The following is a 22534-nucleotide window of genomic DNA, read 5'->3' as shown; positions in this document are numbered from 1 at the left end:
GTTACCTTCTCGTAAAAAGGCATTAAACTCAAGACGATGTTCTTCCTTTAGGTCCTCCTGGACCACCAGATGCTCTGACTGTCGAGGAGATCACAGACACCACTGCTCAGCTTTCCTGGATGCCAGGGGTGGATAACCACAGCCCGATCACGCTATACACAGTGCAGGCGAGGACACCCTTCTCGGTAGGGTGGCAGGCAGTCGGTACAGGTGCGTTAACTTCTGTTATAAAGGTGAAACAGAAAACCCTCACCATGGAGGGTACCCGAGCATCAAAGCTGAGAAACTGTTAATTACATTAGTGGGGGGGGGGGTATGTTTGTCCAGTTTTGCATTGAATTGCTCTAATCCAGCTCCAGCCACTGTCCATGGTGCTGAAACTGTTACACACATTGTTACACTAAGGATAAAACACACCATTTCTGCTTATTACATTATTTATGAATCCATAGTCTGCAATTTAGTAATTGTTGTTGTCTTGGCTGAACATTAGGATAAGGGATAAAAATACGATATTAAAACCTGTCTAGCAGATTAGAGATATGGGCAGATGAACGGAGATTGCAGTAAACAATTCTCATACTAAAAAAATAGCCATAAGAGGGTCAAATACAAAGTTAAGATCCTATCTTTTGCACTTTATTAGGTTAATTAGTCAGAATCGCACCAAAATAATATATTGATACATTCATGAAGGCCATATTTTACATCCTCAATAGAAGATAAGGGATACGTCTGGAAGAACAATGAATAACAATGTATAGAGCTAACCCTGTTGTCCTTATACTAAACCTTTGCAAACGTATCTGCCCTGGTATAGTGCCCGAGGTGGTGGATGGACGATCGTTCACAGCCACGGTTGTTGGTCTCAGCCCATGGGTAGAATACGAGTTTCGTGTCATCGCTGTTAACCAGATTGGGATTGGGGAACCCAGCCCACCTTCAGATAAGAGGAGGACCGAGGAGGCACGTGAGTAGCAGAGCCTTCCATTCATTGCACTATAATGCTGCTGTGTCAAATGGAATATAAAATGCTGATAGGATTTTTCTGCTGATTTAGCACCAAAAATGCTAATAAATGCCCCAAATTTGCACTTTTGCGGGCACAAGCCCATGATAATTACATAGTTGGAAAGAATCCACTGTGCCTAGTAAGTTAACACCCTCGCGTTACACACCATACCTTTTCTAGCATTTCTTTGATTAAATATTTTTCTTAAATGTACAGTATTTATTTTTTTGTCTAACCTGTCTTAAAATTGTTTCAATATTTTGGGTGTGCGAAAAAAGGAAAGGTTATGCTGCCACCTAGTAGTACTAATAAAAAGTACACATTACAGTATAACCTTTATGTTATAAAATTTTAGGACATGGAAGCAATGTGTGTTACAATCATGCAAAGCAACAGGACATCATAGAATAAATATTTATATGTATTAAAAATTTACGTCATGAGTATACATTTAGAGCAGTCATGTGCCCAGGATCTCCTCAATTATTCCTCCCCATAATGTTATCTGTTCTCTATAATTAAGTTAGCCTTTGGTAGCTGCACAGATTTCCGCTTCCAAAAAAATCCAATTAGTGTCAAAACAAGAGACCATTTCAATTAAATAATGTTAAAAGCTACAAACATTACATGTCCTCCTGAAATTAGTTATTTTATAATATATATATTTATAATATATATATATATATTTTATAATATATATAATATAATATGCCTGCCACAGACTTACATGTACTCATGCAGAAGAGGGCCACCAAGAGCAACCCCCTCTTTTAGCCGCCTCTCAAAGCTGTTCCCACTATTAAGTGTCATTATATTGCATTACAATTATATAGCGCCAGCAGATTCCGTAGCGCCGCACACAATAAAAAAAAAGTCCCACACAATAACAAACAGGTACAAAAGGAGAAGAGGGCTCTGCTCTTGTGAGCTTACAATCTAGTGTGGGGTTATGGGGAGGTGAAGCAGTAGGAGAGGACGGCTTGGAGTGAGATGAGTTGATAGGGTCCAGATGATCCTTTGAGGTTGTTGATCGTTCAGATGGTTTGATTAGGATGATGGCTGAGAGTGTTAGGAGGAAAGGTTGTACGTTTCTCCAAAAAGGTGGATTTTCAGAGAGAAACTGTCCCTTGTGCTCCTTTTTTTTTTACTTACCTCTGGATACTGTCGGGTTCTTACTGCTGTCTTTGCCCTTTTTCTCGCTCCCATTCTCCGCTCTGGACACGGTCTGTGATATGCTGCCCTCTCTGACAGTCCCGGAGGTAACCCCAGCCAATGTCAGCGGAGGTGGAGGCAGTAAGGGCGAGCTAATCATCACATGGGAGGTGAGTGCTAGCGATCGCCGGGTCGTTTATCATGATGAGTAATGCATGCAGTCCGATGTCATTGAGTGTGTGTGAGCATAATGTGCGGCGCGGAATATCTATAAGAAGTGCCAGAAAATGCGCATGCATAATGTTCATATGCCTGTGATTTGTGCTGATTTGGCTATGTATTGTACAAGTTAAGACCGCATCACCTGGCATAGCGGCAGCCCTTAATAAGAAATAAGAAATTTAGAAATTAAAATCTGATGTGCAATATGTATTGGAAGACTCAGTTTATAAGTTCAGGAATCAATGAAAGTTAAACAATATTTTTTTTTTGCAGTGTAACTTTGCGTCTGACTTTAGATTTGACTCTCTTGTCTTCACAGCCCGTACCTGAAGAGTTTCAGAACGGCGGAGGTTTTGGTTATGTGGTTGCCTTCCGTCCATTTGGCACCATCAGTTGGATGCAGACAGTCGTGGCATCAGCAGATGCCTCGCGTTACATTTATAGGAATGAAAGCCTCCCGTCGTTCTCTCCGTATGAGGTTAAGGTTGGAGTCTACAACAACAGAGGAGAGGGACCCTTCAGCCCTCTGACCGTGGTGTACTCTGCAGAAGAAGGTAAGTGCTATCCAACTAGACAGACCATACTTCAGTCCACCTAGTGGACAGCAACCTATCAGCATCTGATTTGGTGTCCCCCATCAAAACTCATGAATGAGCCAAAATGTTACCTTGTTTTATCATTACTAGAAATGGTTTGTTAATCGGTACGAGGAATAGTGTTTTATTGCTGCACTTAGTTATGAAAGTGTAACAGTTATCACAGTAGGTGGAACAGCACCTTTAATGTCAGTAGTTGCCCTTTACATATTGTGATGGGTTGCCTTCTGGGTCATCCTGACCTACGATGGACCGGACTTTGTAAATAAGTGTAGGTTTTGACCGCTTTATGTTGGCTGACTGGCTATTCCGTGTACTGCAGAGCCTAGTCGCGCCCCAGCAGGAGTCTACGCTCGTAGTCTGACCGCATGGGACATTGAAGTGTCGTGGATTGCCGTCCCTGGAAGCCTCAGCAAAGGTCGAATACAAGGATATGAGGTAAGGAACCTCTAAGACCTAATACAGCGTGGAGATGACCTTTTCACTGATCTATAATCATTAGTTATTCCTCAACATGCACCGGTTACTAAAGCACCACTGATAGGCATGAACATAATTATTCCTTACTCCCTCTCTGACACTTTGTCTATAATGCAGATTTAAGGTTTCCAACAGGCTTTGCTTGTGTGACAGGTCCGGTACTGGAAGCAAAACGAGAAGGAGCAGAGCGCACGTAAGCTACGCACTTTGGGAAATCAAACCTCCACCAAACTCAGCCATCTTCAGGGTCACACGTTGTATCATTTGAATGTTCGTGCCTACAACAGTGCAGGCACTGGCCCGGCCAGCTCCACCATCGATGTGACCTCCAGAAAACCACGTGAGTGCCACCAACGAGCTATACAAGTGTTATGAGAGCCACACGCCCTGAGAGCGTTATACACACGATAAGGACTTTGATGGCCTGTTTGGCAGCGCCACAATCTCTGTGACATTTAATGACACTGCTATGATATTTCCTCCCAATCCATACTCTCCCAGAAACTAGATCTCTATCGCTGGGATATTTAATGACTGTATCCCTGAATCTGCTCTCTCTGACATTTAGTGGCCCTCTCCCCGTCTTTGCGTGACTGCCTGTGACATTTAATTAGCTCGCCCCTGTGACATTTAATGACTGTATCCATTAACTTATTTTCTGGCAAACTTAATGACTCTCCACCTGTCACGTTTAATGACACTCTCCTTTCCCCGTTCTCTCTATGACATTTAATAACTGTACCCGGTTCCTGCCTTGTACTCCATTTTGTTGTCATTTTAGTGGCTATTTTTGGAACCTGACTCCTGTTTCTGGTTAATGACACGCTCTGTGTCACTAACGCTTTCTGACGTGTAATAGCCCATACCCTGTGCCCTGCTAACTACACATTGTGTGACTTTCCCCCATACCTCATGATTCGTGACATTTAATGGCTCTCCTCTGCCTCAATCTCCGGCACATTTAGACCGACTAACTGATAGCTCCCCCGAGCGACACCTTCTGTGTGCCCTACTGTCTGTTGTAGTGACGCTCTCATACCATCAAATGTTAAATGCCTTCAGGAGATAAAGATTCCATCGAGAACCCGGCCCTCTAGGACAGGATAGTAAGAAGTACTCATCCCTGATAGCATATAGTGACACATGTTCTGTGCTCTCCAGCTCCAAGTCAACCTCCAGGAAACATCATCTGGAACTCATCAAACTCCAAAATAATCCTAAATTGGGACCAAGTGACAGCACAAGAGGATGAGTCGGAGGTCAAAGGTTACAGAGTAAGTCAGCGATGGAAGACTCGCTATCCGATCTGCAAAGCCTCTGATTGCGGATTTGCTCAACCATTTCTTTCTCTGCTTCACACATCCCACCCCTTTCATTCACTCATACAGGTTCTCTATCGGTGGAACAGACAGGGTGGAGCCTCAATGATCGAGACCAATCAGACGTCAGTCGAGCTGTCCTTGCCGTACGACGAGGACTATATCATTGAAATTCGACCAATCAGCGAGGGAGGAGAGGGCAGCAGCAGTGAACCCATCCGTATTCCTCGTATATCCAGTGAGTGGGCGGTGAGAGATAACTCTGATGGGAGAAGAGTTATTAATGAATGGAGATAATAACCCAAATAACCCATATTACAATGGCGGCGGTCGTCTTCGGCTTTCTCTTCAGTAGCAATACACACAGGACTGATTTTGGGCCCTAGGTTCTGTCATGGAAAAATTATATGGGGGGGTTGTGGACGTTGATGAGAAGCTAAACAAAATGGCGGTGGAAAATAAAAAACGCACACTGAAATATAAATATTGTAAAATTTATTGGGCCAAAAGAATATTGACAAAGTTTCCTTTTGTTGTGATGTCCTGATGAAGATCCTCCAAGGTGGAAATGGTGGCAATAGCCTAGTGGACCAATACATTGCTCACATTTGAGTATGAATTTAGTTACTTTCCTTTACTTTTGGTTGTATTTTGGGGGGGAAATCAAGGTGTGCACGTTTAGGTTGTATATTTAGCTGTGTATAGCAAGGAGACCTTTAGTAGGATTGGGTATGTTAGGTAGATGAAGGCATTCTATGACAGACTTGGCCAGTATTAGACACATATGTTGGCCCCGGTATCTTGCTGGTCTAACGTCTTTGTCCTGTTCACGCAGATGCGTACGCACAGGGATCAGGTGCTTCCACGTCCAACGCCTGCACCTTATCAGCCATCAGCACCTTAATGATCTCCCTCACTGCACGTTCCAGTTTATGACCTCGAGCCTCTCAGTCTCCCAGAGAAGTCCAAGTTGTTTTTGGAGAACGGACACCAATTTTGCTCCACGAACGACGGCTCCGTACAGAATATCCTGAGATTTCCCTCAGCTTCTGAGCTTCCTCCTCTCCCTACGGGGAGGATCTTATGCACTGACGACATCTGGAATATGATGTTACCAAAGCAGTTTACATGCCGTATATGCATATTTTTTATTATTATATATCTAGTGTTTTATAGAGTTTTTTAAGGTTAACATGATGTAGATATATATACGTTTTTTGCTGTAAAATGCTGCAGGTGTCTCATACAACTCTCTTCTGTCCTTCCACTCCTTAAATATCAATTTATTAATCTGGGACAGGCATATTTTATACAATGTACTCCTTCCTACGGCATATGTCTTGAACGTATCCAATATTCTGAAACCATTAAGAAAATAATGATGTCAGATTTTAGGGCTAGGGTCAAATTCCATCGTATTAATGAATAGGCACTTCCAGATTATCTATGATTATTCTATGATAATGGTGAATTAGGTCAGCCAGACTAGTCCAGCTACAAAGTTTTTATTTCTTTCTTTTTGTTTTTAGGAAATTTCGGAAAAAAAAAAAGGACCAATATAATTCTTAGCCGATCAGCGAAGGGAGAGATTACCATTTAACCCAATTATAGAAATGTATCTAGAGAAGGTTGGGGTTCTTGTAACGTGAGAAGATCTATAATGAAGTGATAGCAGTGGGGTACAGTTTTTTTTAGTAAAAAGTGAATTCTCAGGAGGTATTTTGGTGATCAGAGTTTCCGATAGACCTCACCAGTCAGTAAGAGATGTGCAATAACGTGACTTCTTGGCATATTTAATACATACGTGTCCTATGTTATTCCTATAGACAAGATATATCGGTTAAACTCATGAGTGTGATTTCGATATACAGAGGTAGCTTAAAAAAAATAGGTCCGCTCATGCCTACCTTGATTGGCCAAAATTCTGGCAAGAAAATTTGCGATTATGCCCGGATTTGGCAAGAAGCACTTCCTGACTCAGGCAAAGCACCGTGGACCGGTTAAAGAACATGTCTTATTCAACATGTCATGCAAAATGACCCAAATTGAAGAACTGTTATATATATATATATATATTATAAAGGTATAAAGGTATATAATATATGCGATACATAGATGATATATAATTTACTGTACCTAGAAGTTTATGGGATCACACAGAAGTTGACGTATATGTAAGGATTTTTTGTTGTTGAAATCCCAAGAAATACCACTTCATTTATTTTTAACGGGCATCGACACATGCATGGAGCTAATTGAAAGGGTCACCAACTTAACGATGAGCATCAGAGAGCTAAATATGGCATTAATAAATAAAGCATAAAAAAAACGACCCCTATCCGGCCTTAACATTTTTATCTATCCATACAACAGTTTTTGAGATAACTATAACATATTTATTTAAACTAATGTATATAATAGTTCTGGTTCTTCGCTTTAATCTGCACCACTTTTCTTTTTTCGCTCTACCAGTCAGAATACATATTTATGATTTAGAAGTTAAGTGACGGGTTGGTCACAAAAGGGTCTAAGCAGAAAAGGCGGGAAATCTAAGTACAGGCATATTACAAAAAATGTTAATACATTTGGGCAGTTTTTTTATGCTCCATTGATTAATGCCAAATATATTCTTCATGGCAGGTCCACTTACGGGATTAATTGACTAGTGTACATGCGCTGGAGCTCTCGGGGGAGTTTGGAGTGGACCTGTCAGTTTTACAGACTAAGAGTCGATCATTTTTCAGAATATCCCAGGGTTCTTGACATATTCTTCAAAATGTCTTTAATTTACCTGCTTTGTTGATGTTTCAGAAGACACCGAAAGCATGACGTTGTGAACCTTTTTTTTTTTCGTTTGCAAATGTTGCTCTGTAAAATCTTTGCTAGGATAAAACGCCAAGTTTCAGACGTATGTTGGCATAGGACGCAATGTTTTAACCTAGTGAAGTGTATTCACTAAAAATTGGGTTAGTAGGTGAATTGGAGGAAGATAGGGAAAAAAAATGTGTTACCATCTTGATTTCTCCTGCAAGGGTGGACTGGTATCTCGGTAATAATGCATAGTTATACAATGAGATGATATTTTTGTAACAATTTACCTGCAGCTGATGAATCGTGACCACTGCCGAGTTTTCTTACAACAAAACATAAACGCTATAGTGATCTCTGCTGACGAATGCAACGTTGTATGAAGTTTGAGACTCAAAAAAAGGGACGGTTTCCACTTCTAATTTAAAGATCATTGGCTAGGATTCAGGGGATGGCTGTCAATGAGGTCTAATTGCCCCCTGGGGTGTTTGGATTTGAAGATGTTGGTCCACTGCCAGAGGCTGTTTCAGGATGCTTTACTTGCAGTTCCACATATAGCCACCAGGGCGTATTCAACAACAAAGGGTTAAGGCAGCATTTACACCCAAAGGCCCTTCTGTGCAGCTTTTATGTAGTCTGTGTTGGCAAACATGTTACGGACAGGACCAGATTGTGTAGATAGGTCATTGTTGCCGTTGCCATTGTTAGCCAAATGTTTGACAAGCGATGCCATTAGGCTTCTACCATAGCTGGACGGAATAGTGCCAGCCCTTCCCTGCCAATAGTCCTGAATTATTAGCTCTCCGTATGCAGCGGGTCAAATCTTTATCAACACCAGCGGGGGGCATTTAGAAAATGGTACATCAGAACTCGGATGGGTTGATATAAGTTGCCTTTAAATATTTGTTGAAAAAGTTCTTTTTTAAGAGACGCATTTCAAATTATATTATTCTTAATGATATTGAAGATTTGATTTAGTTTCACTTCCCATTTTTCTGGAATTGACTTCTTCCGGCCCTTCCGCTGCCGTGGGCCACTTATCCTGTAGTGACACCGGGAAAGCCCCTGAAAAAAATGTACGTGGGACCCCTGTATGCAGCGGCTTTGGGAAAAGAGGCCATGAAAATAAATGTTTAGCATGAGAAGGGCGGCTTAGATATGTCATTTAAAGCTCAATGATGCTGTGTTGGAAGAGTTAATCAATATGTTCTAATTTGGGTGTTTCTCTAGAAAACAAAAATGGTCATACAGAATTTAAATAAATATATTGATCTGGGGATTAATTGGGTATGTAGAAATAGTAGACACCATTAATATATATATATATATTGGTAAAAAATAAGAAGACTTGGAATAGGCAAATCCTAGTTTTTCATAATTGTGAAGAATTGGGATCAAAAATCAGAATCTGACAGCAGATAAGAACCATTTGGCCCCATCTAATCTGCCCATTTTCCTGATTTAAAGACGCAAACCGTAATCAGTCCTCGATCTTGTCTTAGATTCAGGATACCTTAATGCCTATCCCATGCATGTTTAATTCCCTCTCGTTATTATCCTCTGCTAGGTCTGATGGGAGGCTTTTCCATAAATCTACCACCCTTTCAGTCGATTGGCTGTGCGGTCCCTTAATGCACTGTTAGTAAATTAAAAATGCATTGTACTCAGAAAATTGTTCAACCAATGACATAATTGAAAAGGGGCGGGATATGAACTATATTGAAATTTATATATAATATAGAAATATTATTATGGATATTGATCAATAGAGTCTCCTTTAGTTCACTAGCTCCAGACATGTGTTCCCTAATAACATCTCAGGAAGATACAAAGTCAAAGCACAAGATACTAAGAAGGAACCGATATATTAATTGTAAGTTTAAGTCTGCACTATGCTGTCTTAAATAGTAGTTATTAAAATTATAAGTAAATCACCCATTTAAAAAAAAATCTTATCCCATTAACCCCTCTCCTCGTAATTCTCTCTGTGACCACAAGGTGGCACTGTCTCGCCTACAAAAATGCTTGTAAGCTACAATTTTCGTGCCAGAAAAAAAGTTCCTCTTGACTCTCCAGCTGTTGACTACAACTCCTATCATCTTCCACATGACTATTGCTGGCTGAAAGTGGTGTGTTTTGGTCTCTTAAGTTCTTATGTGCTAATGGCGACCCGTCGCAGATAAGAAAAGAAGACGTGCTATTTGGTACATTGATTCGTCAAGTTCCAGGACTGATAGCAGCAAACTGTTTTTTTTCCCTTCTGGTACTCAAAGGGTTCAAATGTTCCGTCGCGGGTTTAAAATGGAGAAAACAAGATTATCTATCCTTGCTTCCTGTTTGCTATTCTGGATTCAAATATCTGAAATATCTGTAATAAACAAAAAATATCTTTTTTAGCCACTTATCCTACTTAGCATTTTCCTTCCCGTTGCTTTATGTCCTTTGGCTACTGGTTGCATACTGCTCTACACTGGGGTATACGACAGGTCTCTGTTGCAATATGACGTTTGTTTTCTCGCCGTTTCTTTTCACTCAGCTATCAGTAATGAATCTTCAGAGCCAAAAGGTCCTCTGTCTGTCTTCTGCTGCCGAGGATGAGGAAAGTGGCAACTCGTTTGTGCACCATGCATATATATATATATATATATATATATATATATTTTGTATAGGTCTGGCTAGAACCTCAGTCCATCCACTGTAGTCAAGGGAATGCTTATCTAATCTCAAGGACCACCATCACAATAGAACGTATATCGCAGTGATATCTGTAAGTAAAGGTGGGTTATTTTATGGCTTGGCACCCAACACTGAAACCATTGTATATATAGATCATAAACACACATCAGTCCAGAAGCCGCAGAAACGTGCTCTGCGGGATAGGAATACAGCCGCGCCGCTCGGCTTGAAGCAAATCAGCCATGCCTTGTCTGCATCATTGGAGCAAAACCGAGCTGGGCAGAAAGGACTGGGAGCCATTATAAATAAAGCACGTATTAATTAAAAGGCACTTTATTTTTACCTCTGTTGTTCTTGAGCTCTGAAGATTCAAATCTGACACACAATTTGCTTCTTTGTGATTCTGTTTACAAATTTCCAGTATGCAACTTTTCTTAAGGTATCTGTACAGAAACATGTCTGAAATGCGGTTATTAAAATTCTGTTCCTAAGGATCTGTGTCACATTACACCCTTGGTTTGTTTTATTAATACTTTGAGCGTTGCGACATCATCGTAAATGTGCGGAATGCACGGTGGGCTTGAGGGGGATTCTACAGATAGCAAATCCGTACCAGTTCTATAATTTTCGCGCTCATAAATGCAGGTGGGAGAGCAGGTAGAAGAAGACCTGTAGGAAGAAGCTGACCTGGAGACCTTGGGAAGCAGTGCTCCTGCAGGAGAGTCCATGTCAAACCTGAAGCGTTCCTAGCTATGTTAATAAAAAAAAAATCTAAAACAAGTATCTAACGGCTTGGAAAATATGTTCTCTTCAATCATAACCCTTTGCGTTTGAGCCCTGTTGAGCTTACAATCTAGAGGATGTTATAAAGAAAGCAAATGTTATAAAGAAAGATGTATTGTAGAGTAACAATGGTGTCATATTGAAGATATGGTGGACATTTATGACCAATGACCAGATTTTCAAGGCCCTCTCGCTATTGGCTAGGATCTGTTACGTTCTGCCCAGGCTGCGGAGCTGCATATCTGTCCTGCTTTAGTTTCTCTGCTTTGCTTTGATCCATTCCTGGATTTCCTTTTGCTTTATTCTATTTTCCATTCCTTGCTTCTGCTCCGGCTCTTTGCTTCAGCTCTGCTTCCTTTATTAGGTGTGCCCCACCTATGTGTTCTGTTTGTCTCAGTCTGCAGTCTGCAGTCTAAGGTTTGTCTCAGTGCTATGTGTTTGGTTTTTATGTGTGGTTTGTTGTGTACCACTGTCAGCAGGGATTAGCGTTAGGACCCGCCGTCATTGGAGTACTTTGGCATAGTGGTGGGCTAAGCATACTATATGATGTGACGGAATCTCCTATAGTTATCTTGTAGTCCTAGGCTAGTTTCTGTATTCATGTTTGTCTGTCTCTTATGTACCTTTGCCCTTCTTCCTTGAATCATCTGAGGATTCCGGTTCCTCTCTCCTCTCCCCATGTCCCAGTTAATATTTCCTATCCTTGCTTTAAGGAAGAAGCGTCCGAGGGTTCCGGCTCCTCACTCCTTCCCCTGTGTTCCTTGCCTTCTTCCCTGTCCTTTGTTGTGCCCTGTAACATGTATGTCTTGTCTGGTTATGTTTATTCCTTGTCTTGTGCCTGTTTATACCTTTCGCTATTCATTTCATGTTTCTAGCCACTTCTCGTGTATATCTTGTATCATGTTTCTTGCCTGGTCTCCCTTTCCCTTGCTTGTTATGTGTCTGCTACATTAACCTTTGCCTAGCTTCTATTCTCCCAGCCTGCAGCATCCTGCTCGTGATCCATGTGATATGCTTCATGCCTGCTCCAGGGTGCCTGCAGGATTTGTTTTGTTCTGGACTTCATCTGCTGCCATATCAGGGCGCTGGTGTTTGGCTGCACTACCCTAGGTGCTCAACGCCTGGGCGAGTGTGGTCACCCTGCAACCAGGCCCTGCCCCAGACTCCACTGCTGCATCGTGACTCCTGCAAACAACCATCGGGCGCGCTGGGTCCTTCCAGCCATCAGCTTGGACTCAGTCCGTGACAGGATCATTCTAGTGTTTCTCAAGCATAGTTCACAAAGTACCAACATCTCATTCTCAACAGTAATCGGGAATGCACTCTTCCTGTCAAGAGGCTTCCACAAGGCAAGTTTGTTCGAGGGGCTTCTCAAGTGTCCTTTCAACTCAGCTGTTCAGAAAACGCCTCATGAGACACTCCTCATTCAATTTGCCTTCGTGGAGGTTTGAGGCTACCGTGTCCAAAAAGCAGAGGAGCGATTCTGCAGCAGAACCCAATAGGAACCTCTTCTCAACAGGGTGACACCAAAATGGGTGGTGGAGCACGCCTTTATACATCAGCTCAATTTTTTTGCAAATACGCTTATTAAAATGAGATCAATCAGGATTTCCCAAATAGCAAAGAAACAGAAAACATTTAAAAAAAATACTTTTATTATGGTAGAACCTGGATTTTTATACAATTAAAAAAATGTCTAAATATGCAGGCAGCATGCAAATTCACCATTTCAAACCCCCATCTAGTCTGCTCAATTCATTGTGCTGTAAAAATCCCAAACCTTATTTGAGACTTGGACTTGTCTTACATTCTGTATAGCCTTATGCCTAACCATGCATGTTTAAATTCCCCTATTGTATCAACCTCAACATTGTCTTCTGGAAGGCTCTTCCACTTATCTACCGCCTTTTAGAATAGTTGCCACCGCCAAAGCTGGTTTTATATCCCAACAATCCACCTCTTAAGGATGTATGGTGTCTGGTACAACAGACTAGGGAGGCATTACTCAAATATCTGCCTTGTAACCGGCCCATTGTGCGGTAGTGCGCTGGGAAGCCTGCCCATGGCTTAGTAGCCCACTTGGACCTGCTATCCTAGCTGAAACTATTGCAGCCTGGTGATTGGGAGAAATGTATGTTTACCATGACAACAGGCAAAAACCCTGATACTTTTGTTTATATTTGATGCTTAACATCAGTTGATAAGCGTCATGGTATACCTCACCTCGTATGAGAAGACAACCATGTCCCATGTAAGATGTCATATGCAGTTTGAAACTCTCCAAGAACATCCCTTGTGCAGAACATATTGTTCATACTTTTTGTTTGTGACAAAGAAAATGCTAAATAACATATGGCACACAACTCTAGAACGCTTGTACTTGTTAAGCTGCTCCACCCTTTTGGACTTTATATAAAGCCTTCATTTTGACCATTAAGAGAATACAAATCGCGTCTGCTGCCAGTTGGATGAGTAATGAAAGATATCTCTAGCTTTCTCCAAAAGGTGACGGATTGTGTGAAGAATCTGCTTAGTTCACTTCCTCAATGTAACTAATCACTTCTGTAAAGTTCCAAGATCTGTCGAATTCATCATCCTAACAAAAAAAAAGTTGTTGGATGTGTCTCTTTTGTATGATTGTTGTAGTAAAACACACACACACACACATGCAAACTTTACCAAGCAAGCTGGGTCGTGTTGAGCACTGAGAAATGTCTCTTTTTTGGGTTTAGGAATTGGAGGAAATATCTGCCTCCAAACATGAAACCTGAAAAAAAATAATATTAGCAGCCATTGAAAACCCAACTCTATCCTTTACTCGATCACCACCCTGCGCAACGTCAATGTCCCCAACCAAGAAAAAAAAACTCTAGTAGTGATTGACTATGACTGTACTTTATGGTTAAGTAAAGAAAATTTTTACAAACTCGGAGCATAAAAAATATACACATTGTTTAAAATATATAGGTCATGATGAGAAGAAGGTTTGATGTTGGACCAGGTTGCCCTTTATGCATTACAATTTGACATCAAATGCATGTTTCTTATGATTGTATCCAATATTAATAGGGTGCAACTATTCCTCTATTATGATAAAGATAATGTATCTCAAGTTTCATACCCCTGTGGTGTCACAGAATCCAAAGATACAGACCTAGTCTCACCTTAGACACAAATGAAGGAAGGCCAGTCCAGCCAGAAGAAGACACGTGCAAGCGGTAATTACATATATCTTGCTACTTATCAGATCTCGAGAAAGCAAAAGTTATATCATCAATTCACAAAGATACAATGAGCTCTGAACACATTATCCCAAAAGATAAAATATCGTGTATGGGGTGTGGGAAGGGGGGTATAAAGCACTAATGTAGATAACCCGTATCCTCCAGCCGTCTCTTACCAATATAAAGTGGCTTGGTCCATTCGCTATAGAGCACCCTCTCCATACAATCTTCCGTTGCCAATGCTCTGACCTGCAGGGAGTGCTTCGTCCAGGGTTCCTGCAGGGGCTCATTTCTAAACATGGTTATTCGCACAGTATATGTCTGCAAAAAGTAGAGACGGTCAGCGCTGGCGACTTCTAATGCTGCATCCTGCTCATATATTCAGATTTTTTATATTTTGTTCACACTGAAGTTTCAGTTGATTTATGCCATTCACCCTTTCATTGTTGTTCCAAAGATCCCAGACTCTGACTTCATAGTGTAGGCATGTGTCCGATAACGTGGAGTGAGGATTCTTCCAGACCAGAATTTCTGTTCCATTCTCCTTCAGCAAAGACACGTCACGGGGAGGATTTAGTACTTCTGCAAAAAATGCTAGTCTGCAACATCAACACAAGTGGCACTTGGCGTGGGAATTAGTGGCGCTTGCCCGATCCTCAACTAAGCTTGCGATTAAAATTATATCCAGATCATGATTTCGGAATCAAATGAACTCAACAAGAGATGGCCGGGTACATGTACAAGAGCAAAATGATTCATGAGCCAATACCTGAAATGCAACCAAGTCTGGATATTTAAAGGAACTAATGTTCCTGACACCTAAAAAATGATTATTAAAGTACTTTGTGAGTAGCTCTAACCTTTCTGAGTACTTTAATATGAATTCTTTCAAAACAAAATGTAAAATAAAGCACTTGCCCGACACAGAATTTGCAGCCATACTGAATTAGCTAGCTGAAGGTGACTATATGGTGGAAGGGAGATCCATTGGCCAAAAACATCTCCTGCTGGGCATATAGCTGGGGCAGAAGAATTTGAAGGGACCATGCACCAAATCATATACATTAAAGTACATATGATGGCTGGAGATCCCTTTAAAGCGGACTTTTCTACATTATCCATTTGACTGGTTTTGTTCTTGTGATCTACAGATTATAACTTCCCGTTAAGTCATCTCTTCCTTACTGTAAAGTAGCTGCATCATTTGCAGGAGAAGAAGTGAGAGATCTTCAGGAGAGGATCTCTCCTACTAATATCAGCTCCCACTAGGTTATTTTATCTATAGAATGTCTCCAAAATAATCACACTGATTGACAAACAAGAAGGACATTTTGGAGCTCTTACTGTGCTGTTACCGTCCACTCTGTTGGAGAATCTAAATTGTCTTTACTTACCTATACTAGAAGTTTCATACACATGGTCTATGCTCTGAATCCCTCTGGTTCTGCTTGATCCATTGATGAGCACCAGTATCTGATCGTTAAGGCCAAATAGCTCAATGTAACTGGAGGGAACGTAGCAACCGGTATGTCTTTGTCCACCCCGTTCTGTCACATATTCATGGCACTTTTCTGCTTTGTTGCCAAACCTGTAGAAAACCATGCTATATCAATTAGCGAGTCTGAAACAAATCACTTGCATCATATTGAAAGATGCCATAAGCATTTAGACATCATGGCATCGCAGAAGAATACCTTGAAGGCACAATGAAGGACACAGCATCAGCTGGGGCTTCAACGCACCTGTAGTATAAGTAATACTGAGTGTCTAGGGGTGCCTTTGCCCCCGCTGTCCAGTTACAGGTGAGTGAGATGTTCAGAGACTCCCGTGTGTGTATGAGGCAGGACAAATTTGTGGCAGCTGTTCCTTCTTCTCCTGGAAATGCCGAAAATCGTTATCATGGCAACGTAGACTGTTTTGGGTGCTAATGTGCTAATATATTAATACCTGATAGATTAGCACAGAACCTATGACTAAAAGGAGATTGGCTGGATTAATAAAGTCTGTTTTTACCTGTTGGACGTAGGACCTTTGACAATGGAACACTTAAGGATAACTGCACACCTTGATTCCATTTAGTGATGGACACTTGAGCATGTAGGCCCCTGTGCAGAGCTAGGATCCGCGATGAGTTACACCGTTGTGTGTAATACTGAGAGACAAGAAAACATTTGGCCTCTTATATTTCTGTCTGTTGTGTTTTCCAACTCGCTTATTTTATAACAGGATCTTGAAAGGGTGATCAGCATGACTGGTGGAGAAACATGGTCTTCATGGTCAATCAAGAACACAAGAGAATTTGTCAATAAGCTCCATCCCTGAGAGCTCGTAGAACAAGATAACGTATTTTTCCATCATACAATACTTCAAATCAAGATTATTACATTACAGCTAAGATGCGGGTGACAGAAAGCGACAAGCAGATAACTATTGGAAGATGACCATTTTTGGTTAATTGACACGAGAGGAGCACAAATATCCACTCTGTCTGTTATATTCTGTTACCTGTTCATCATAATCTGGAGTGCTTATGTTTACAAAGTATTTGATATCTTGTGTGGAATTTGATGCCGGACACGGTTTCCAGGACAGAAGAACCTCCCCAAATGTTGGAACAGTCATTTCCAATGTTTCCAGTGGCTTAAGATCATCTATGAGATAGAAGCAGATTTCCCATGAATGTACATAACGAGAAAAGCGTGATTTTTCACAATGTGGACATAATGGCCCCCCACACTGCTTTTTGCTGTCAGAAAGTAAGGAAGGGCCTAGCGTCACAAAGGGGTTTACTTATTAAAGAGGGATTTGACAGGAGAGTTGCAGTTTCAGTTCACTGACTTGTTTATACAACTAATGTTAGGAAAGGCCACCACAGAAACATAGAATTCGACAGCAGAACAAAAAACATTCGGCCCACCAAGTCTGCCTATTGTTTTAGATTTGGGATATACCTATAAAATATCTCATGAAACGCGCGAATGTCAGCCCAGGAGAAAGGTCGGTGTAACGATAGTAAGAACAAAAAGTAATGGAAAGTCAACAAAGACAAATCCATTCTGTGACCACAGACGGTGATTACTCTGACTTTAATCTGAATGGAAAGTGTTACGTTACATTTTAATTAATAATTCCCCGTTATTACACTGCCTTCTCCATCCATCTCTCCCACCGAAGGTCACAGCTGGTAGTGGAAGAGAGCTCCCTCTCATATGTAAAACACATAGATCCTACCCCAAATCATGCTCTAACATACTGTCTGTGCAAATATATAATGGTCACCAGAAACAGGTGCAGAACCACCAGAACTTAATGCAGGTTTGGCTTCGTAATATAGGCACTTATATAATCACCTGGGAACTTTCTATATTAGCTGACCTTGAGACTCCCGAAATGTTAACCCTTTAATAGCCCAACATGCATGTGTTAACCAAATGGCTCTAACCCCAGCCATTATTTAAAGATACACTTGAATCACCTACATTCAAGCAGGGACACCAACAATACTATACTGGTAGTAAAAGGATGTCTTATATATGACCACAGCACTGTAGAGTTGGAAGGAGACAGCTCCAGACTGCGTGACCCTGAGAATCTGCCCTTTCACCCTGAGATTGGGGCAAAACCCGCAGAGGTGAATTATGCGTCTGCCTAGGATGTTGCGCTAGCAGGGGACACCGACATCAGGTTCTCTTTCTATTATTATTATAGTTAGAAGATTTATGCAGGAGGGAGAATCACTTCGCCTAGAGAGCTAAGCCCAGGACTGCTTTTATGGTACGCCGTTAATAACATGCGCTGGCTGCACAAACACATTAATAATGATGAAATAAATAATTATTATTACATGAAACAGCATTCATTTATAAAAAGAGAGAATGAAACTCACCATTCACGCACAGTCCGGCATACAATAAAATAAGAATAACCCTCCATATTCCAGACATAATCTACTGAAAAAAAATACAGCTTGGTTAATTCATATTTTCTTTAGTGTAGTAAAACTAAGGCGACTGAAACAGAATTTCTAATCACAAATAGGGAAGAGAAACTACATTTACATCATTATGTGTAATAGATCAGCAAAACTATTAGAGTAACAACATAAAGGTTTTATTGGGAAAAAAAGGTTTTTGTTTGACCGAAGTTCAATAAATATATAAAATAGATTAAATAAATATAGCAGAAGTATGAGACAGACTATAACGCCATAATCTAAATAAGAATATTACATAAAAATTGTCCTCCTAATCATGGTAAGAACAATAACCACGTCACAAGAGGGTTCATGGTTTTTTTCAGTTTGTCAGTGGTTGTTTTCTTTTTTTTTGTGTGTTTTGCTTATAAAAATTGGTATGATCAATGTAATTTTAAAAACGTTGGCTTTATTTTGATGGTAAATGCATATTGGAGTCCTGTTCATATGGAACATGGTGCATTCCATACGTATCGGTGCAGGCACCTTTTCGTTATGGGTTTTCTGTCTCATTTAGCTCAGTATGTTTCGTAATAGTTAAAGGAATCCAGTAGATCCAAGCTCACTTAGCTTAGGTTGGTCCTATGTCATGTATAACGTAATGGGCAATTTAAGGGCCAGACTGGCGCTAACAAGGCTGCGCTGTCCCTTTAAGGCCATCGGCCGCCTGATGACATAAGTCTGGCCGAAGGACGGATATGTGCGTCCGCATGCTATGTTCACTGTGCCAAATGGCCAGTTCGCACTGCGCGGAAACAAAGACAAACACTTTAAACGAACAGATTAAAATGTTTTAACGCAACATATACACCGTTTTTATTCTCTCTCTATATAAATATATAGGAAGGAAGTCAGCGTTCTGTTAACTGTTACTGTTTGTCCCAAATTTTTTCCCAGAAACCCTCAAGTCTACAGGTAAATTAGAATTCAAAAGCAACTGATACATAGTGAATAGAATTATAAAACTCCCCAGCAGCCAGTTTATATTATTGAAACCTTCTCTTGAAGGTATGCATTCAGATACACCATAGACCTCCTGTTCCTTGATCCGTAACTAATGTCCTGTAAAAAGTCCCTAGATTTTTAAAAGTCTTGCCTGTTTATCTGTTTAATACACAGCAAACCAGGGGATAAGGCGAGCGATGTCCTCCGTCACTGATCCAGGCCGGGCAAATCGTACTCAGGAAGGTGGGGTTCAGAGGAGTCACGGAACACAACGTTATGTGACCCCACGGTAGTAGAGCAGCAGCTCGCAATATGCCAACGAGTAACATAAGTGATTGTGTGAGTGTGAGTCTGTTCAATAGAGTGAGTGTGTGTTTGTTAGAGTGCGGTGTGGGGGGGGCAATTGGCTTTTCATGCCCCCAAGACTCAAAATGATTAAAAATGCATTGATTTGTATGTCGACACTAGGCTTGTTTTTGGAAAAAGGTTGGGGCACAGAGGAAAATACTTTCACGGTACCTCAGAGTTCCAGCTAAAGCACTGCACAAAAGTGATGTCTCGAGCTTACCCTGGCTTTGAAGTCATTAAGAAGAAGTAGCCGTCTGGCAGACATTCAAGTCTTTTTAAAACCAAGAGCGAATACCTGGATTGTAGGATGATGGTTGGGTGTAGGGTATTTGAGATGGGCAGCAGTTACGTTGACCTATCTTCATTCAAGCTTTCACTTATATCCCGTGTTCTTGCACATCCAACCTTCTCTACTTCTCATAAAGCATTCTAGAAATACTGACACTCGATAAGAAGTGTTGTTAAGGGAACGTCACCTTAAATCTTCTGATAATCTAGTTGGTAACTTTAGAGATGCAATGAGAACTTTTTCAGAAACCCAATTCCTACTAACATCTGCCCTTATCTCTAATAGATCTCTGGTAGACAGCCAAGTGGGAAGTGAATGTTTTTTATAGTTTTAATACTATTTTTTCATTCCGCACCTCCGAATGTTTTTGTTTTCACTTTGAAGAATGCATATTAAAGTACTCACCACTCTCTTGAATAATGGGGGGGGTGTCAGTGACATACCTAGTAGTACAAACGGAGAAGAGACCCCGCTCTTGTGAGCTTACAATCTGTCTCATGAATATATGCTCAATGGTTTATGGTGAAAAAAACAATGTATCATCAATTCCTCTAGTATCGCTATCTACTCTTTCACCTTCATTAGTATCTCCATTGCCTCTACCATCTCTAATTATATCTCATCTATCACTGTGTGTGTATCTCCACCTCCTCTGTCTCTATCTCAGTATCTCTCTCTCTCTCTCTCTCTCTCTCTCTTTCTCTCTCTTTCTCTCATGATCAGATGTTAAAGGGTTCTGTATACAGAATAAATCAGCGCAGCCTTTTTATTGTTCTATGGAATTTGCTTACATTTTCCCCCCAAACAATGACATCACTAATTGTGTAACTTTTATTTTTCTTTAAATAAATAAAGTTTGTTGTGAGTGGAGACTTGGGACTTTCCGGGCAATAGTTAAAACTTAACTTGCATCCCTCCTATTTCCAATGTCAAACATACCAAATCCAGTTTTTAACTCACACTCACCTGTGTCGTATGAAAACAATTACCCCCACGTGTTTAGATGACAAAAATCCTGTATGTCATAAAAAGTCCTCCTTTACGTTCGGTTATTATTCTTCTTAGCCACTTTCAGATGTTTCAAGTTCTTAGATTGTAGGCTAAAGCTTCACGGAAATGAGTTATGACTTGGAATGCCAGCATGACCTCAAGTTAAACTTCTGCTCAGCCTTGCTTGCGAACTGTTAAGTAGAGTAACTCAGTATAGATTGCACAATATATAAAGGATACCGCAAATACATAAATTAAAAAAATAACAAAATATCAAATACTGACGATACTCCCCTTTAAAAATCCAAAGGAGGAATTCCTATGATGGTCAGCCTCATGGGATCTCCTAAATGCCTCTGTAGAATATCAAATGAGAAAGGCACCACCGGTCCAGTGTACATAAAAAATGATCATCATGCATAATAAATAAGATAAAAATCCCAATATGTGCAATATGTTTTTAAAAAAATATACAATGTAATTTAATATATATTTAAAAATTCACAAAATAAATGGGATTACTCATAAAAAAGAAATGCTGAAGGGTTTGTTATATTGACAGTGACACCACCTATAGGGATTCTTACCCTCCTTCCGTACACCAGAAGAAGACTTCGGCGAGGATTACGGTGTAATTCCTGGGAAGGGGTCCTCTCGTAAAGACAGAATTACTTGTTCCGATAGATCGCAGTGGCAGCCAAACTCAGATAAAATGTTAGCATGAAAGACAGAAAAGTCTTTAACTAACTCGCTGAAAACACGCTCGTTCGTTCTGTCTTCTGCCTGTCCCTGGTGTATCCGGGTTTGGCTGCAGCTACGATCTATCGGAATGATTAATAATGTCTTTACGAGGGGACCCCTTCCTAGGAATTACATAGTAATCATCGCTGAACTCCTCCTGTGTATTTAATATAACAAACACTTCAGTGATAAATGCCACTTCTGCGATTGTTTTAATATAAATGATATTGTGTGTTTTTTTTCTTATTGAGGATCATTTTCTATTTACTTTAGACCAGTTGTGTCTTTCTCAATTGATTTAACCCAGAATCTGTTGAAATTCACATTTTATTCCTCCCATGAAGACTTTTTTCAAACATCGGGGTTGTCCTGTGTGCCTTTCTCTAGACTCTATTACATTAAAATGGGCCATAATCCTGAAGAGAAATTCTGGGGCAATATGTGGAACAATCAACATGAAATACAATTATTCCGGCTGCTGCTTAAGGTCTCTTATTTATATATCGCAATGCCTGCTCTAAGTGAACAAAGCTGGTTTGAAATTGCTTATCTTAGCACCTTAAATATTATTTACAGCATGACACAGGCCGCAGTGAGTACCCCCTGTCTGACTTGGTATGGTCCACCAAGAGAATGCCCAATACCTCGATAGTCCTCACGCCTAGAGAGCCAGAGTAACTCACTGAATGTTTTCTTTGGAACACAATGTGAAACAGCTAACATTTTAAAAATTCGGTTTTAGTTTTTAAAAGAAACTCTGTACATGTGTGTTTTTTGAAAAACACTTTCTTCCCCAGTATTCCTGTTTTCTACTCTCTCTCCAAGAGGGTAGTAGTTTGGCAAGGGTAGATCACGTGTCTGCCTAGCACTGTCCCTGAGGGTGCTTCGGCCCTAGGAAGGGGCATTTAATCCCGTTCCACTCTCTGTCTTATTTTGCTCAAACGCAGAGCATCGCCTTACCTCATGCATGGCTTCA

At 40.6% G+C, this 22534-nt stretch overlaps 2 protein-coding genes across 3 annotated transcripts in view; one reads left to right on the top strand and one right to left on the bottom strand.

Moving 5' to 3' along the window:
* The window catches only part of LOC128499926 (contactin-4-like), a 101501-nt gene extending 95453 nt beyond the window's left edge, over positions 1-6048 (top strand). For both annotated transcript variants that reach the window (XM_053468909.1, XM_053468910.1), the window contains exons 15-23: positions 52-210; positions 821-970; positions 2264-2334; positions 2706-2940; positions 3305-3420; positions 3616-3802; positions 4624-4736; positions 4851-5019; positions 5617-6048. In XM_053468909.1, the coding sequence (XP_053324884.1) occupies positions 52-210; positions 821-970; positions 2264-2334; positions 2706-2940; positions 3305-3420; positions 3616-3802; positions 4624-4736; positions 4851-5019; positions 5617-5717 (1301 nt within the window). In that variant the 3' untranslated portion in view covers positions 5718-6048. The remainder of the gene's footprint in view (positions 1-51; positions 211-820; positions 971-2263; positions 2335-2705; positions 2941-3304; positions 3421-3615; positions 3803-4623; positions 4737-4850; positions 5020-5616) is intronic.
* Positions 6049-14745: 8697 nt separating this feature from the next.
* IL5RA (interleukin 5 receptor subunit alpha) lies at positions 14746-16916 on the bottom strand. The gene is made up of 5 exons (XM_053469653.1): positions 16778-16916; positions 16286-16424; positions 15967-16147; positions 15667-15860; positions 14746-14816 (listed from the first exon to the last, which is right to left on the bottom strand). Exons 1-5 carry the CDS (start codon positions 16892-16894, stop codon positions 14746-14748), a joined length of 702 nt encoding a protein of 233 aa, XP_053325628.1. The 5' UTR covers positions 16895-16916.
* Positions 16917-22534: the final 5618 nt, after the last annotated feature.

This window comes from Spea bombifrons, chromosome 6 (genome assembly GCF_027358695.1).
Source record: "Spea bombifrons isolate aSpeBom1 chromosome 6, aSpeBom1.2.pri, whole genome shotgun sequence".
Taxonomy (NCBI): Eukaryota; Metazoa; Chordata; class Amphibia; order Anura; family Pelobatidae; genus Spea; species Spea bombifrons.
The sequence above is the reverse complement of the archived record's forward strand: the minus strand, read 5'-3'. Positions and strand labels throughout refer to the sequence as shown.

Bases quoted from the DNA above. Each gene is read 5' to 3' on its own strand.
- IL5RA (XM_053469653.1), bottom strand. From the start codon at position 16,894: ATGACTGTTCCAACATTTGGGGAGGTTCTTCTGTCCTGGAAACCGTGT. The intron at 16,425-16,777 runs GTAACAGAATAT...CTTGTCTCTCAG, and splicing joins CTCCAGATTATGATGAACAG to TATTACACACAACGGTGTAA. The intron at 15,861-15,966 runs GTATTCTTCTGC...GGTTTTCTACAG, and splicing joins TCCTTCATTGTGCCTTCAAG to GTTTGGCAACAAAGCAGAAA.